Genomic DNA, 18,541 nt, shown 5'->3' with positions numbered 1-18,541 from the left:
TACAATATATTACACAAATGACATTATTTTCGTACTCCCCTGTCTCGGCTATGGTGTCCTATTTACCATAGAGACCACCAAAATTTGTGAGGAATATAATTAATAAATAATTAAAAATATATTAGTAAAAATAATTACAATTGAAATATGGACACACTAGGTAAATGAGACAGAGAGAGTATTATACAGTAGTAATAGAAGTATTTTTGTTTTTTTTTTTTTTTACTGCAACTTAATATAGTACTAATATTTTAAAATTTACGTTTAAAAAATAAACATTACTCAATTTATATTTACTCTCATTTATTATTATTATTATTTTTTATTAAGCTAGATGTCATTTTTATTAAAATATACTTTCTACGATTCAATTCAATAAATCTTTTTATTTTTTAATAAATTAAAACTAATATATTTTATTTGTTATTGGAAGTATTTAAGATAACTTTGATTTTTTTAACATTGAAAATATATATAAAAAATAATTTTTAAAAATAATGAATACTATATATTTATATATGAATTATTTTTATTATAATTAAAAAAAAAATTTGTTAAGTGGATACATGAAAATATTAAAAAGTGATATATTAAATTGGGGATTGAGAAAGTATAAATTTGAACAGTACATGTAAAAATGAAATATGTATATATTTGAAAGGTACTACAATTAAACTTCTATACATGTGTTGTATATTTGAGAAAAATATTGTATTGTATCAATAATGAAAATTATAGAAAAATAATACTCACTCCCTCAGTCCCACATACCATGTCCACATTGCCGTTTCTGTCCGTCCCACATACTATGTCACTTTCATTTTTTGGAAAATGATTACACACTTTAATCTCATTTTAAATTTTTTAATTTTAATTTTTTTTAATTTTAATTAAACTAATTAGTTATTTTAATCTTAATTTATAATTATTTATATTATCGGATAATTATTTTCACTAATAGATTCTTAATTATCTAATAATTACACCCATCATAAAATACCGTATCTACCGTGTAGCAGACACGGTACGTGGGACGGAGGGAGTATTATTTAATAAAAATAATTATATATTAAGATAACTAATTAATTTAATTAAAATTTTAAAAATTATAAATTCAAAATTTTAAAATAAAATTAACATATAAAATTATTTTCCAAAAAAAAAAAACGTAAATGAGATAAACAAAAATAAAAATGTAAGACACTGTAAGTGTGACAAAAGAGTAATACTCTATTATTTATATGTAAAACTATCCAATCACGACAAGTGGTGCGATGAAAACAAAGAAGATGGATGATGAGATGAGGAGGAATAAATAATTAAAAGGTTTTTGTTAAAAAAATAAAAATTATTTAATAAAAATTATATTTCTTTTCAATCTCATCATTTATAATTTATAATTTCTCAATTTATTTGAATGTGAAAAAAAATGAAAATAGGAAATTTCAATTTTTCAATTCCTAATGATAAAAAAAAAAAAAAAAAATTATATTCTCACCGTTCCGGTGCAAGATTGCAGTTTTGTATATAGATTTTTTAATATTATTATTATAATTGGTTATATTGAAAAAGACAAAAATATCTCTATTAGTACTGTGTAATATAAAAGTAATGATATTTGTATAATATAGTGTAAATTGGAATGATATTTATTATGTTAGGTAGGTAGTGTAATTACTAAATTAAAAAATGATAACCTTATTTTGGGACGGATGAAAAATGAAAAATTACAACCATTCAATATGATAGGAAGAATTATGTTTATTTTTTTGCCACAAATCTAAGTGCCAACCACCAGCTTATGAGAGAATTGAAATACTCATAGGGTGTGTTTGTTTGGGAGATTTTTTTCCAAATACACTATTCATCCAATTTTTTTCTCTTAAAAATATCAAATCAAACATCTATTTTTTATTTTTTATATTATACTAAAAATTAATTTTACATTCAAAATATCACATCAACACCTATTTATATCACATCATACAACTATTCAAATTCAAAACTTTTACTATTCAAATCTCAACTGAAAATCCAAATCCCCAAACAAACACACCCTATATAGTGACGATTTTAAAAATAATACTCCCTCCGTCCTTTAACAATCTATTTATTTTTTCATTTTTATCCATCTCATAACAAGTATCTAATTCTTTTTTAGTAATTGTATCGTCCACCTAATATTACAAATATCCTTCAAATTTACAATATATTACACAAATGTCATTAATTTTATATCATATAATACTAATAGGATTAATTTAACATTTTTACATTTATTTATACTTTATCCCAATATAATATTAATATTTCTAAAATCCGTTTAAAAAATAAATTGATATATATAGATATGAGACGGGAGTAATTTTATACTCCCTTCGTCCCAGATACTATGTCCACGTTGCCGCTTCTGTCCGTCCCACATAGCATGTCACTTTTCTTTTTTGGAAAATGATTACACACTTTAATTTCATTTTAAAATTTTAATTTTAATTAAACTAATTAATTATCTTAATTTTAATTTATAATTATTTATATTATAGGATAATTATTTTCACTAATATATTCTTAATTATCTATTAATTACATTCCTCCTAAAATACCGTATCTATAATATAGCAGACACGGTATCTAAAACATTGAGAGTGCCCTATAAAATTATTTTGTAACAGGGAGAATTAATTAAGCACAAATAATAAGTTGACACGTCATCATCTAGGGTCGGCAGAACCTCCTCCTTAAATACCGCCCCTGATTACCACTAATTACCATTTGATGATTTCTCGCTCATTTAAAATATATATTAAAAGTTACATTATTTTCCATATTTATATTTTGGTACGATGATTTCCAAAATTTATATATTAGGTATATTTATTTATTTATTTATTGTCACACCAAATATTTCCAGCAGTTATTATTATTTAAAAAAAAAAAAAACCGGCCCACATCATACCAACCAATCAACAATTGCCATTGAGTCGATTGTACGCAAAGCACAAAACTCACTATAACACGTGTCAGCCAGCCTGGCAATGTGGGACCCACAGAACCCACCTAATGTTTCTAAAACTATCCGGAAAAGCAACGACAAGGAACACAATAAAGTTTAAACAAAACAATATTTTCCAGCCACCACAATGGACATTATTTTTATTTTTATTTGTTCTATAATAATTAATATATTTTTATTTTTGATAAAATTTATTAAATCAAAACATATTTAACAAATACTTAATCTGGCCCATATGACGTGTCTGTTACACCGTAGACATAGGAATTTAACAGGAGTGTAATTAACAGATAATTAAGAATATATTAGTGAAAATAATTATTCTATAATATAAATAATTATAAATTAAGATTAAGATAACTAATTATTTTAATTAAAATTAAAAAAATAAATTAAAAAGTTTAAAATGAGATTAAAGTGAGTAATCATTTTCCAAGAAAGGAAAGTGACATGGAATGTAGGACGCACAGAAACGGCAACATGGATATGGTATGTGGGACGTAGGGAATATAAATCAACTTAATTAACTACATAAAATACAACATTATAAATGACATAGGATCCACTCAAAACTCTTTTATTCCTATATTTCTCCTCAAAAAATAAATATTTTTATCTATATTTAAAACTACACATCTTTTATAAAATTGATTTATGTTCATTATAAATAAACAAAAATATTTTTTTTTTATTTACTTGTATTATAGGAAGTTTTATTATTTACTAAATGATATCCGTATTGCATATATTTTTTAATTGCTATATAATTTTTAAATATTTAAATATATATTTTAATTTTTTTATTATATATATATATATTAAATTTACTTTAAAATTATAAATATTATTATTTACAAAAAAAATAATATAATAATATCATAACTCATTATTATTAACTAATTAAATATCTTTACCTTAAATACCGTGTTCCTAATCAAATAGTTCAATTCGAGTAGGACGGAGAGTTCAAATATAATTTAGGGGGTGTTTGGCAAATAGCTTTTTAAAGAGCTTTTAGCTTATTGAACAGTTTTTAGCTGTTTGACAAGTCAAAAAGCTAATTTAGGTGTTTGGTAAATTAGTTTTTTGGAATAGCTGTTTGGACCCAAAAATCTAATTTCTGAAAAGCTAACTTACCCAACGTTTTGAAATAGCTTTTTCTGTAAAAATTTTTTTATTCCTTATATGCCCTTAAAAATTTATTATAAATTTTAGACAAATAAATATATTTTGATTATTTATTAATTATATTAGAATATTTTATTATATTATAGTTTTACTTTTATAAATTTAAAATAATTGATTTTTATATAAAAATTATTTTAATTGTAAAATATATAAATTTATTAAAATCAACATAAAATAAAAAATATAAATATTAATAATTTATTTTTTTTATTAAAATTATATTATATAAATTTTATACTAAAAATAAATTAAATAAATTAAATTTATTGAAAATTATAAATATAATAAACTAATCGATAACTAACATAATAAATATATACACGAAAAATTTATTATTTTATATTTTACATCATTTTTAATAAAAAACTATTTATATATTTTAATAAAAATATACTCCCTCCGTCCATGGCTAAAGTATACATTTACTTTTGGCGCGGAGTTTAAGAAATAATAGTATTTTAATTATAGTGGGTAGGTAAAAGTAGTGTAATGACAATTTTGCCCTTGCTTTTTGGTATAAAAGTAATGATGTGATATAAAGTAAGAGTATTTATGGAAAAAAGTGGGTATTTAATGAAATTGTTACTTTGTAATTGGACGTCCCAAAATAGAAATATGTATACTTTATAGTATTTTTTAAATCTAACTATAATAAAAATAAATACTTTTAATAACACTATTACAATGTTCAATAACTAATAACAAAAAATTTTAAACATTCTAAACTCGAAAGAACATAATCGAATATATTAGAAACAAGAATAAAATAGAAATGTCCTCAATTGTCATTTTACGTATAAACAGCTAATATCAAACAGTTGTTTTACCAAACATTTTAATATAAACAGCTAATCGAATCAGCTAGTCAAACCAGCTAATTGAATTAGCTAACAGATATCAGCTAATTGAATAAGCTAACAGCTAATTGCCAAACACGCCCTTAGAGCATTTGTTACGGTCACATTCTTTATTGTCTTTTGATTACCCTTTTAGTTTTTACTATAATAATTGATTACATTTCTCATTATCTTTAAAAAAAAATATTCAATATTTATTCCCTTTTTAATAACGGGTTACTTTCAACAAAAAAAAATTAAAAAAATAAATAAATTTCAAAATTTTAAATTTAACAAAATTTATCAATAAATATATATATTGATTTATTCAAATAATTTAACTTTTAAAATAGTAAATTTTATTCATATATATTAAAATTTATATAGATTAATATTTAAAAATTTAAAAATAATATTATATAAAAATATTATTAGACAATAAAAATATATAAAAATAAATAAATAAACTAATCTTATGTAATAAAAATATATAAAAATAAATAAATTATTGTGGATCCTATAAAATAGTAAAAATAACGTTATAAAGGTGATTAATATAACGGATAATAAATAAAATAATTTGAATATTGAGATGAATATGACGTGGATAAGAGAGATAAAAAAAAAAATGAAATAGAGACGATCACCGTAACAGAAAATTGTAGAAAATTTTTTATTATTTTAAAATTGCATTAAATTTTCTTCTGTTTTTAACTCACATTCATTCATTAATTAACAGTGATTTTATAGTTATGAAAATTTCGAATTATTTTGACAGAAGTTTTTAAGTTTATAAAAAATTCGAGACAATTTTATTACTACGAGGGATTTAATGTAAGTTTTATAAATCATTAGTGAATTTTATATTGTTTTACATAAGATTCACGGTATGTGTTTGTTCGGATGTTTGAATTTTGAGTTTGGATTAAATAGTAAAAATTTTAAATTTAAATAGTTGTATGATGCGATATAAATAAGTGTTGATGTTATGTTTTGAATGTAAAATTGATTTCTAGTATAATATAAAAAATAAAAAATAAATGTTTGATTTAATATTTTTGGAGGAAAAAAATGAGATGAATCCAATCCCCCAAACAAACACTTGATTTGCATTTCAAATAAAAATTTTTATTATTCAATGCATACTATTTCAGTATAAATATAAATATTGCATTTTAATTATTGTTAAAATCAATTTATTTTAGATCATTTTTTATTTGTTTTGATCTCTTCTAAAATTAAATTATACTTATTCCGTCCCAATACAATAGTCTTATTTACTAATTTTTCCGTTCCAAAATAATAGTTTTATTTCCATAAATAACCATATCACCGTAAAATTACCATATTTTTTTATTTTTATTACACAATTGCCATTACTTTTTACACTAATACACTCACAAAGCAAAAAAGTCTTTTATCCATAATTTTTACCAACTACCAATATAATATCAATATTTTTTAATCTCGTGCCAAATCCAATTAAAACTATATTTATGAGACGAATTAAATATATATTTTTTTGTTATTTTTACTTTCTACATAATATTAGAATATTTTACATTTTACATAAATATAATCAACTTACATATACGATAATTATAAATTTGATACTCTCTCCGTTCTATATTACCTCTTTGTTTTTTACACGAAATTTTACAAATATTAGTATTATATTAAAATGTAGTAAAAATAAATGTAAACAAAAAATTAATCTTATTAGTATTGTATAATATAAATGTAATAAAATTTGTGTAATAGTAGTATATTGTAAATTGAAAGGATATTTATAACGTTAGGTAGATAGTACAATACTAAAAATAAAAATGAATATTTTATTACGAGACAGACCAAAATTAAAAAAAAAAAATTTGTTAGAAATGTTAGGTAGATAGTACAATGCTAAAAATAAAAATAATTTTTTTATTACGAGAGAAACCAAATTTTTTTTTAAAAAAATAATAATTTATTAAAGACAGAGGGAGTAGTACAATTGTTCATTCACTTATATGTTATATTACATACATACTGGACCCATGGAGTATTTTCTTTAATTAAACTATACTATTTTTTATATATAATATTATATCAAAATACTATTTAAATAAGAATTTATATGAGTTTCATATTTTAAATTTATTTTAAATTATATTTTATTCATCCATTTTTAAGAGTTACATTTTTTTTTGATTATATTTAATATTAAAAATATTTTTATATTTATATAATTTTTTTTATAAAATATTATACTAGATATTAATAAAAATATTTTTATAATTATTAATATTTAAAAATCAACACGTCAGAAAATAATCGAGACCTTTAAAACTAGCCATATATATATATAAAAACCCAATTTTATTTATTATAAAAAAGCTAATAAAGCCGAAATAGAAATGAGATCTGAGATCCTAGGGTCCCGGCCTCGGCCTCGGCCCGCTAAGCACGTGCTAAGCAGGTGATGCTTTTTATTGTTCTCTTTTATTTTATTTAATTTTATTTATCGTAGAATGGGAGGAACCCTTCCTCGAGGCCCTCGTTAATATATTAATTTTTAATTAATTATATATTTAAATATTCGGTGAATTTCTGAGGTATAAATACTCCCAAAGCCAAAGCCAAACAGGCATGCACTCCTCTGTCGATGCTAGAGAGAGAGAGAGAGAGAGGAGAGAGAAAGCAACGCGGAGAAGCTTTCGAGAGCTACAGATTACAGATCCTGTCGTTCCTCTCTAATTTCGGCCTTTAATTGCGGTTTTTTGACCGTTTTTGGGCATTTGGCGAAGGATTTGGAGTGGAGGTCGAGTATGGAGTGGCCGAGGTACTTGGATGAATACGAGAAGCTTGTCATTCGAATGTCGACTCCGCGGTTAGTCTTCGCTTATCGTTTTGCTGGCTGTTTATTTAATTTACTTATCCTTTTTTATATTAGGTTGCTGTTTGTGACTGTGTTGGTTGTGTTTTCTCCGAATTCTGCTTTTCTGGTTCAGTGATTTTGTGTTCCTTAGACTAAAATGGAAGTTAATGTTGCCTAGAGTTTCAATTTCTCCATTGTTTTGAATTTCGCTTTACTTGCAGTGGGAGGAACTTGTGTTTTTCGTGAAATTAGGAAAATGTTGATAATTTAGGGTTCTTAGCTCCAATCGCTGAAATATGAGCTGTGTAATACCTTCCTGAATCACTTCGAGTAATTTAGTAGAACATCGAAATATTGCACTCGACGCGGAGAATACTTTTCCACAATTTCTGCATCTGTGCTTGTTCTTCCCAATTTTCCGTTTCTATGGACAGTAATTAATGTTCTCATGAACAAAACTTTCCATTTTCTGTTAGTGACAGTTTTCCACTCAAAGTTTCCCACTAATCACCAAATTAACTATATATATATATATATTAATTACACATACTAATTTTCCCTTGCGTGCAAGTTACTCTGAACCCTACCCATATTCAGCCTTAAATCGTTTTTTCTCTGGCCCCTGGAAAATTTTTATTTAACTTTTAGCCACATCTTTGGTGTGTATGTGAAGTTACTACTGTTTTCTGCATCTCATTTTTATCCGTCGACATCTTGTAGGGTCATGATTGACAATGCTGGCTGCGCCGATTCGACCCGCGTCATGGTATGTGGCCATTTTCGAAGCCCTGCGTCATCCTTGCCTCAAATTCACGGCTTAGTTATTTAATTTCATCAAAATTCTTATATTATTAGCATTGACTTCTGTCTTTTTTTTTTTGCATAAATGATTTGACAGATTGATAGCGCAAGAAGGCATGGAATTCTTCTAGAAGCAGTTCAAATTTTGATGGATTTGAATCTGTCGATCAAGAAAGCTTATATTTCCTCAGACGGCCGGTGGTTCATGGATGGTGAGAATCCATAATTCACCTTTCTTGCCAATGGCTTTCATGTTCATTTAACCTTTAGATGAATAAATAAATGTGTCTATTTGCTCTTGTAATTGCAGTTTTTCATGTCACCGACTTGAATGGAAACAAATTAACTGATGACAGCATCCTGAGTTACATTGAGCAGGTAACAAATTTATAAAATAAACCTTCATTTTTATGTGATTGCTTGAATCAACTGAAGTTTTTTTTGCAGTCACTAGAGACTGCTCATTATGGGAGATCGAAAAGCTTCGAGGGTCTAACAGCACTAGAACTGACGGGGACAGATCGTGTCGGGCTATTATCCGAGGTGTTTGCAGTACTCTCCAATCTGCACTGCAATGTGGTCGATGCAAAAGTGTGGACTCACAACGGTCGTATTGCATCCTTAATCTACCTTAAAGATGATTTAGGCTGTCCAATCGAAGACCCTGAGAAGTTAGATGTGATTGAGTCGATGTTGAGGAATGTGCTCAAGGGGGATAATGATATCCGGAGCGCCAAAACCTCCGTGTCTTTGAGCGCCACCACACACGCCGAAAGAAGGCTTCATCAGATGATGTTTGCTGATCGGGATTACGAGCGGAGTCCGATCATCAAGCCCCGCGACGCCCCCCCTGACGTATTGGTTCAAAATGATCTGCAGAGGGATTATTCTGTCGTAAATATTCATTGCAAGGATCGGATTAAGCTTCTGTTTGATGTTGTCTGCACTCTGACAGACATGGAATACGTCGTTTTTCATGCCACCGTCGACACATCCGGCGATGAAGCATCATTGGTACGTATACATTAGAGCTCTAAATGAGTTGATCTCGGCTCGTGTTCATTCGTTAACAGATACGAGCTGAAATTTTTGTTTGAACTTAGCTCGTTTAACAATTTTTTTCCGGCTCGGCTCGGCGCGAACGCTTGTGAACAAGCTCGAGCTCGTCGTGAATATAACGAGCCAAAATTTATGTTCGTGTTTGGCTTGTTTAGCTAAACGAACAAGCTTGTAGCGAACTCAAATGAGTCGAACTGAGCCAAGTTTGCGAACTGTTTATTTGTTTTACAGCTCTAGTATACATATATATATAGGTATGTATGTGTTCCTTATTAGATTTTCTTTACGATTAGTGACTCATTGTGTTCGAATTACTCGAAAACTTTGTCCAGGAATTCTTCATCAAACACATGGACGGAACACCGATCAGTTCCGAAGCCGAGAAACAGCGAGTGATTCTCTGCTTACAGGCTGCAATTAAAAGGAGGGCATCTCAGGTTTGCAGGTTCCATCAAAGATTCAATTTTTATTCTGCGATCGTAAATTTAAATATTGAATAATCCCGTCGAACAACAGGGCGTGAGGCTCGAGCTGTGCGCGTCCGACAGAGAGGGCCTCCTGGCCGACGTAACACGAACGTTCCGGGAAAACGGCCTGAACGTAACGATGGCTGAAATCTCCACAAAGCTTGACCGAGCGGTGAACATATTCTACGTGACGGATGCGAGTGGGAACCCGGGCGATCCAAAGATGATCGAATCGGTGAGACGAATGATCGGGTTTAGTAACTTGATTGTGAAGGAGCTGCCGTCGATCCGCCACCGGCCGAAGGGTGATCGACAGAGCGATGACGGCGGCAGTGGCGGCGGCGGCGGGGCGATGCTGCTGTCGCTGGGAAGCATGGTAAGAAGGAATCTATACAATCTGGGTTTGATCAAATCTTATTCTTGATGATCATATCATATCATATGCTATGGTTGTTTTTAGGTTTACAATTTCTCTATTATTTGGCTATGTACATAGTGTAGTGTTAGGACATGCGATTGGGGGATTGATAATAGGGGTAATATGGTAATTTGAATACAAACACACAGTGGAGGTGGATAGATTTTGAGTGGGGCCCACCTCCCCAAACATTTGTTAATGGGAATTTGGTTGGTTAGGTTTTGTTGGTGTTCTTATTGGTGGGTTAGTTAGTTAGTTAGTTGAGAATTTTCAAGAGTAGAATGTGAAACCGGAGAGAGAGAGAGAGAGAGAGAGAGAGAGAGAGAGAGAGAGATGTGTTGTGGGGTTTGTACATAATTTTGTTGATTTTGAATCGAATCGAATTTGAATTTTAGCTTTTTCTTGTGATATGCATTGTTGAAAGAAAAGTCGCTTTAATTTGTCATTTACATCATTTAAGCAGTCTTAGGTCCCTATTGGTCGTGTGTTGGTTGAAGTTACGATGGATTGGTATGGTTATTAATTATAACAATGTGCCATGTGTTTATGATGAAAGCAAGATTTTTATTTAATTTGAATAAATGAAAAGGTAGCTTGGTGGGTAGGTAGGTAAAGAGGGGTGGGGTGGGATATTTATTTATTATTATTGATCACGGGGGTTGAGAAATTAGGCCAATTGAAAAAAATTTGAAACTTTAAATGATAAATTTGATCAAGAAAGCATTGTCAATGTTCAAATCTTCACTCTGCCACCGATCGTCAGATACATTTAAATAGCTTTACTTTCTATTTAAGTTTGTTTTAATTTTTTTTTTAATATTATATGTGATTTTTTTCAATTTATTAATGGATGAGTTTGACCATTAGTTGATACATGTTACTTGTTGACTGATTCAATGAGATGAAAGTGTTTGGTAAAAAAAAAAAAAAATAAACTGTTTGACATTAGCTATTTATACTTAAAATGACAATTAATGACATTGTTATGTTATTTTTTAAAATATTTAATTTTGTTAATTTTGGTTTAAAATTTATAAGAATTTTTGTTATTGATTATTGAAATTATAAAAATATTATTTTTATTTTTTAGATTTGAGAAAAAAATTATTAGAAAACAAATAATAATTTTTTATTAAAATTGTGTAAAATATAAAATAATAAATCTTTCGTATATATATTTTTATTATACTAATTATTGTTTTATTAATTTTTAATGTAAAATTTATATAATAAAAAAATATGTAAATTTATATGTAATAATTAATAATAGTAATTATTTTAAAATTACAAAAATAAAATTATAATTTAATAAATTAAATATATTAAAAATAAATAATAAATGATGCAATAAAAATATATCTATATGTATGAAATGAATAATAATTTTTTTAAGTATAAATAAGAAATAAATAAAATTAAAGTGCAAAACCTTTTCTAAAATGCTCGTATATTAGTTTTTGGGTCCAATTTTATTTTATTTTATTTTTTTCAAAAAACTAATTTAACAAAACACATAAATTAATTTTTTGACTAACTATACAACTAAAAACTGTTTATTCCCCAAACGATATATGAGGTAGTATATTTAATTTGAATAGTAAAAAGATATATAATACTCTTTTTTTTTTTTTTTTTTTTCATAACAATTGACATATTTTTCATTTTAGTGAGGTTGACGGATTTATGTTTTTTAATAAATTTATCAATATTAAATATATTTAATAAATATGAATAACATACTTAAAATTTTAATATCTTATATATAAAACCACTTAAAAAATCTTTTATTTCTATCTTTTAAATTTATAATATTTTCGACCAACTCAAAATTATTTTATTTTTATCTCTCTTTAATAAACAAATATTTTTATTCTAACTTTAATTTTTTTTTATAAAATTATTTTATATTAACTATAAATAAATAAAATTTTCATTTAATTGTATAATAAGAGTATAAAATTTAGTTTTTTTTACAAAATAGTTACTATATTATATATATTTTTATTAAAATAACACTATTTAAGATATTTAAACATATACTCCCTCCGTCCCACATGCCACGTCCACGTTGCCGTTTCTGTCCGTTCCACGTTCCATGTCACTTTTATTTTTTGGAAAATGATTATACACTTTAATCTCATTTTAAACTTTTTAATTTTTAATTTTTTTTAACTTTAATTAAACTAATTTAGTTATCTTAATCTTAATTTATAATTATTTATATTATCGGATAATTATTTTTACTAATACATTCTTAATTCTCTACTAATTACACCTCTCCTAAAATACCGTGTGTAGCAGACATGTACGTAGGACAGAGGGAGTATTATATTAATTTTTATTTTAAATATCAATATCACCATTCACGTAAAAAAAAATTAAATATCGTATATTATTTCGATTCTTAAATGAGTTGATCTCTTATCACCATTTTAGCTCCAATCCGAAAATCAACTGTGTTATGCAGAATTGAGAGGGGGGATGGGATCCACAAAAAAATTATTATTAAAAAATATACATTTGTATTTAAATTTAAATTTATTTAAACTTGAAAATAGTACTCCACAAAAAAATTATTATTAAAAAATATACATTTGTATTTAAATTTAAATTTATTTAAACTTAAAAATAGTACTCCCTCCGTCCGTCTCTCATTTATCTTTTTGTCACTATATTTAACACTAAAAATATTCTTATATTTGTATAATTTTATTTTATTTTATTTATTTATTTTTTATAAAAGTCCTTCTATTAATATTACAAGACACTAATATAAATATTTTTGCATTTTTTTTAATTTGTACTATATTTTGATATAATAATTAATATTTAAAGATCAACATATAAAAAAAGTAAATGAACCCTTAGAGTCGGACGTAAGTAATATATGTTATAAAATTATTTAGCAAATAAAATTAAAATACAAAAGCATATTGCATCTTCCTTCATTACTACCTCAATTGTTTGATTTAACTGCAAACAATATCTTAATGTTACAGATAAACTTTTGAACTATATATATTAACAAGAAATTTAAGAAAAGACTTATAATATCCATTTTTTAAGCTCCACTGGATTTTCAAGTTTTCATTTTCTTGATACAAGCAAGTAACTTTCGAAGAGCTTTCTCCATGACTTTGATCCGATTTTGTACAAATCTTGCACTACGTATCTCCCAATCATGACTTTTAGTTTGTTCGTATGCATCAGTGATTCGATTCCAAAATTGATCATTGGATTGTTGTCTTCCGGTAATTGGATCTTGCGAAATATCTAAATAATGTTGGCATAGCAACACATCTTCATCATGACTATAACCACCACCTCGGATGGACATTGTGAGAAAAGTTTTTAATAAAATTTTGTTATATTATAATGAGAAGTGAGTTATTCTGGTGCAATGATTCAAATGGTGGAGAAATATGTTTATAGACAAATCTTGGATAGATATCAAATCTTATCCATTGAAAAACTTATCTCAAATGTGCATTTACATTTCACAACACCCGAACCATTGGATCAAAATATTTTTTTGACCAATCTCAATTGTTTATATTATATTTGACTATATATATACATATATATTATAAAAATCTACTTATCTATATCAAAACAATCCGAACCGTTCGTTTGGATATTATTTTCATCTTATGGATGAATATTTATATTATTCAAATAATTATTATATATTATAAATTATAAAAATCTACTTATTTATGTCAGAGTAGGATCGTCATTTTGAATTTCATCTTCATTTCATCCGTTGGATGAATATATATTATTCAAATAATTATTATATATTATAAATTATAAAAAACTATTTATCCATGTCAGAGCAATCTTGATCGTTTGTTTGAATTTCATATTCATTTCATCCGTTGGATGAATATATATTATCCAAATAATTATCATATATTTATATTTTATCTAAAATTTTCATTCTATAAATTATTGGGCATTCAACGCAAATTTATTCATCATACATATATTCACCTATCAAAACAATATTATTTCTTCAGTACGAGTAACTCTTCATCGTCAGATAATAAAAAAGTTAGTAGAATTTTTATAGAGTCCATTCAAGAAGATGAAGCAACAATCTCCACACTGATGTAAAATAATGTTTATCTAGAACAGTTACTCAATCTCTCTCAATCAACCTATCGAGGCTCTATCCCAAATCATCAAGTAATTAATTGTGATCGTGAAAGTTTAGATCATAATTTATATAATTATTATTTTTCAAATAATCATTTATATAACGAGCAAATATTTCATCAGCGATTTCGAATATCTCGAAGTCTGTTTTTTCATATTGTTGATGCATTTAAATATCATGATCCGTATTTTCAACGAATAGATGGTTTTGATAGACTTGGCTTGTCAACTTTAAAAAAGGTAACTGCTATTTTTCGGTTGTTAGCTATGGTGTACCTGCAGATTCAACTGACGAATACATTAAAATTGGTGAATCAAGGACAAATGCAAGTTTAAGAGATATTGTCATGCCGTCGTTGAAATTTTTTTAACTGAATATCTTCGATATCTTAATGCTAATGATATTGCAAGGTTGCTTCATATTGGAAAATTTTGTGGTTTTTCAGGTATGTTGAGCAATTTAGATTGTATGTGTTGGAAATGAAAAAAATTATCCTACGGCTTTCGCAAGTCAATATGCAAGTCGTAGTGGATCACCAACTATTATTGTCGAAGTTGTGGTTGATTATATAATCTTTGGATTTGACATGCATATTTTGGTATGTTAGATGCCAATAATGATATTAATATTTTAGAATTCTGGCATTTGTTTTCAAATCTTGTTCTAGGTATTGCTCCTCATGCACATTATATCCTTCAAGGAAAATAATACAATATTGAGTATTTTCTAGTTGATGATATTTATCCTAAGTGAGTTAATCTTGTGCAAACTATTCGTGATCCACGAGGTTCAAAGAAAGGACTTTTTGCTCAGAAACAAGAGTCTTGTAAAAAAAATGTTGAACATGCTTTCGGAGTTTTAGAATCACGTTAGTATATAATTGTTGGACCAGTTCGATTTTGGTAAAAAAAATGTTCTACATGATATTATCACTAATTGTATTATTATGCCTAATATGATAATAGAAGATGAACAAGATCTCGGTGCACCTACCAGAGAAGTTTTAGAAGCACCACCCTCATAAGTGAAAATGACAACCAATGAAACCATCCAACTTTAACAATTTTTTACTCAACATCGACAAATTAGAGACAAAGATGCCCGTTTCGCATTCCGTAATGATTTGCTAAAGCATATATGAGAATAAAATAATAACTCCACTGAATAATAAATATCGTATTTTATTTGAAATATGAATGTAATGCATGCTTTCTTAATAAATCGTTACGAAATAATAATATTATGTTATCTTTGTTTAATTATTATATCATATTTGTTTTGGTAATATTTAATTATTTATTTAAAATTATTTTATTTGTAATAGTTATTAATAATAAATATTAATTTTTATATATGTAATTTTTTAAATAAAATATAAATTATATATATATGGAGTATAATGTAAAAATAAATTAAAATTAAAATGTAATTTATAAATATAAAAAGTTATATAAAATAATACTCCATCCGTCACTATTGGCCATTTTCGTCCATCCAAAACAATAGTTTCATTTTTATTTTTAGTAACTCACTTCCCACCTTTTTACAAAATTATCCCTATTTTTTCACAATAATTACATAAAATGAACGCATTTTAGTCTTTAAAAAACACTTTTACACCCAATATTAATATAATACTATTATTCCTTGATTGTCTCGTGTTCATCCCAAATGTGCCTATATTGTTTTGGGAAACAGGGAGTATAAAAGAAGAATATATATGTAATACTCCCTCCGTCCCAGATGAAGTGTCTTGTTGGGAGTTGGCACGGGAATTAAAGAATAATAGTATTTAATTGAAAGTGAGTATAAAATAGAATATAAAAGACTAAAATATTCTTACTTTTTGAAGGATTTTAAAAAATAGATTAGAGTAATAATTAAGGGTAGTTTAGAAAAGTATGAATAATTTTGTTATAAAGTGGAAACCACGACAATTGTTTTAGGACGAACGAAAATAGAAAAACAAAGACAATTCTTTTGGAACGGAGGGATTATACGTTTTAGAGTAAAAGGTCAAGTTTATAGTTGGAATAAAATGATTTTAGATCACATATTTTGAATGTAAATCCTGCAAAAATGGAGTGTAAGGATTGGAAATGCCTAAACAAGCAAGTATGTCCCGATAATATATTCGAGTCGAGCTCGAACTTTGAACAACATATACTCGAGCTTGCTATTTCCAAAATCCCATTACTGATTGATCAGATCATCCATATTGCAATGCCATGAAAATGCAGCAAAAAGCTTAGCTAAAATTACCTACGAAGCCGCCGCCGTGGCAGCCATTATCGCTCTCTGCAACTCATTCTCCACATCCATGGCCGCCGCGTCCTTCTCTTCTTTCACCCCATAATTCATCTTGCCATTGCCATTGTCGTCAGCTCCAGCTTTCCTCCTGCTTCGCCACTGCTCGAACCCACTCGGCCTCTCGCCGGAACCCATGATCATCGCCTTCTTCCCTGCAGATTTCATTTCTTCCAATTCCTCTTTCATCTCCTTGTTAACTCTTGTCAAACCATCCAATTCCCTTTTCATCCAAAAACACAGTCCTTTCAATTGATCGAATTCGAATTCTTCCGAATTCCTCTCGACAATCTCCTTCTTCTCGCTGTCTGTTGCAGCCTCGGCTATGGCCCTTCGAATGCCGATTTTGTTGATCCGTAGAACCGGCATTTGGTCGCCTGAGAAATTCACCCACCACCGGAAGTTCACCGAGACGCTCTTCGCCACCGGCAGTTGAGTCGCCGCCGCCATTCGAATCCCCTTGAAGACCGAATTGGAATTGGAATTTGAAACTTCAAATTTCTGCCCTAATTTGTTCTTCTGAGCTGCGGAATTGGGATTCTCAATTTCGTGCCCTAATTTGTCCTTCGGAGCTGCGGCAATCTCCACTGGCACGAATCCATATGAGGTCGAGTCGCCTCCGGCGTCGGCGTCGTCGCTCACGGCGGAATCGGCGTGGGAATCGATCGATTTGCGGAGCGAGAAGGATCCGAATTGGGGCTTTACCAGGAGAGAGAAAGTAGGGTTAGGTTGGGCGAAGGAGAAGTGAGCGGAGATGACGAGAGGGGAGTTTGTGGGGGATCCGAAGACGCCGGTGCCGGATTTGAGAGTGAGACTAAACGGCGGTGCGGCGGCGGCGCAGGAGGCGGAGGCGGCGGTGGTGTAGGAGAATTTGAGGGAGGGTCCGGAGGAGAAGTTGGTGGAGAGAGAGAGGGAGAGGTCGGAGGGATGGGTGGTGGTGGTGGAGAAGTGTGAGAGGAAGGGAAGGTTGAAGATCGTTAGAGGTATTTTGGCGCGTATGAGCACCGGCGACGGCGGTGTTTCACGGTGGCTCTGGTGGTGGTGGTCTTGGAGTTTGGCGGAAATCTTCATTTTCAGACGACGGACTCTTTTGGTGGGGTTTTGGTGTAGGATTTGGCCTTTTCGCCATTTACATTATTTTTATTTTTATTTTTTCTTTATCGAATTTTCGATTTTTGTGAGGCTATAAAAGTTTTAGCACAAAAAATCAATTAATTGATAGTATCATTAGAATAAAATTACAAATAGCTCACTACCATTAAGAACAATTTGTCTTAAAAAATTAGGAGTATTAAATAGATAGTTGATAAATTTTTTATTAATTTATTTTATTGAAAAAATACTTTTGAAGATATTTTATTTATATAAAATTTAAAAAATTAAATGAATGATCATTTAATTTTTATTTACAAACAAATGGTATTAATTTTATTACA

The 18,541-nt window shown here is 28.1% G+C and overlaps 2 protein-coding genes across 2 annotated transcripts; one reads left to right on the top strand and one right to left on the bottom strand.

Annotated features, from left to right (window-relative positions):
- Nucleotides 1-7,661: 7,661 nt before the first annotated feature.
- On the top strand, nt 7,662-11,033 carry LOC127250716 (ACT domain-containing protein ACR8-like). Its single transcript, XM_051274130.1, has 7 exons — nt 7,662-7,906; nt 8,615-8,660; nt 8,793-8,907; nt 9,006-9,073; nt 9,143-9,709; nt 10,087-10,191; nt 10,271-11,033. The coding sequence occupies exons 1-7, from the start codon at nt 7,845-7,847 to the stop codon at nt 10,643-10,645; spliced, it is 1,338 nt and encodes a 445-aa protein (XP_051130087.1). The 5' UTR covers nt 7,662-7,844; the 3' UTR covers nt 10,646-11,033.
- Nucleotides 11,034-17,060: 6,027 nt separating this feature from the next.
- Nucleotides 17,061-18,176, bottom strand: LOC127250446 (uncharacterized). Its single transcript, XM_051273729.1, has one exon. The coding sequence runs from the start codon at nt 18,174-18,176 to the stop codon at nt 17,061-17,063; it is 1,116 nt and encodes a 371-aa protein (XP_051129686.1).
- Nucleotides 18,177-18,541: the final 365 nt, after the last annotated feature.

This window comes from Andrographis paniculata, unplaced genomic scaffold (assembly GCF_009805555.1).
Source record: "Andrographis paniculata isolate CXL003 unplaced genomic scaffold, ASM980555v1 Contig37END, whole genome shotgun sequence".
NCBI classification, from domain to species: domain Eukaryota; kingdom Viridiplantae; phylum Streptophyta; class Magnoliopsida; order Lamiales; family Acanthaceae; genus Andrographis; species Andrographis paniculata.
Note: the sequence above shows the minus strand (reverse complement) of the source record. Positions and strands in the feature narration are given on the sequence as shown.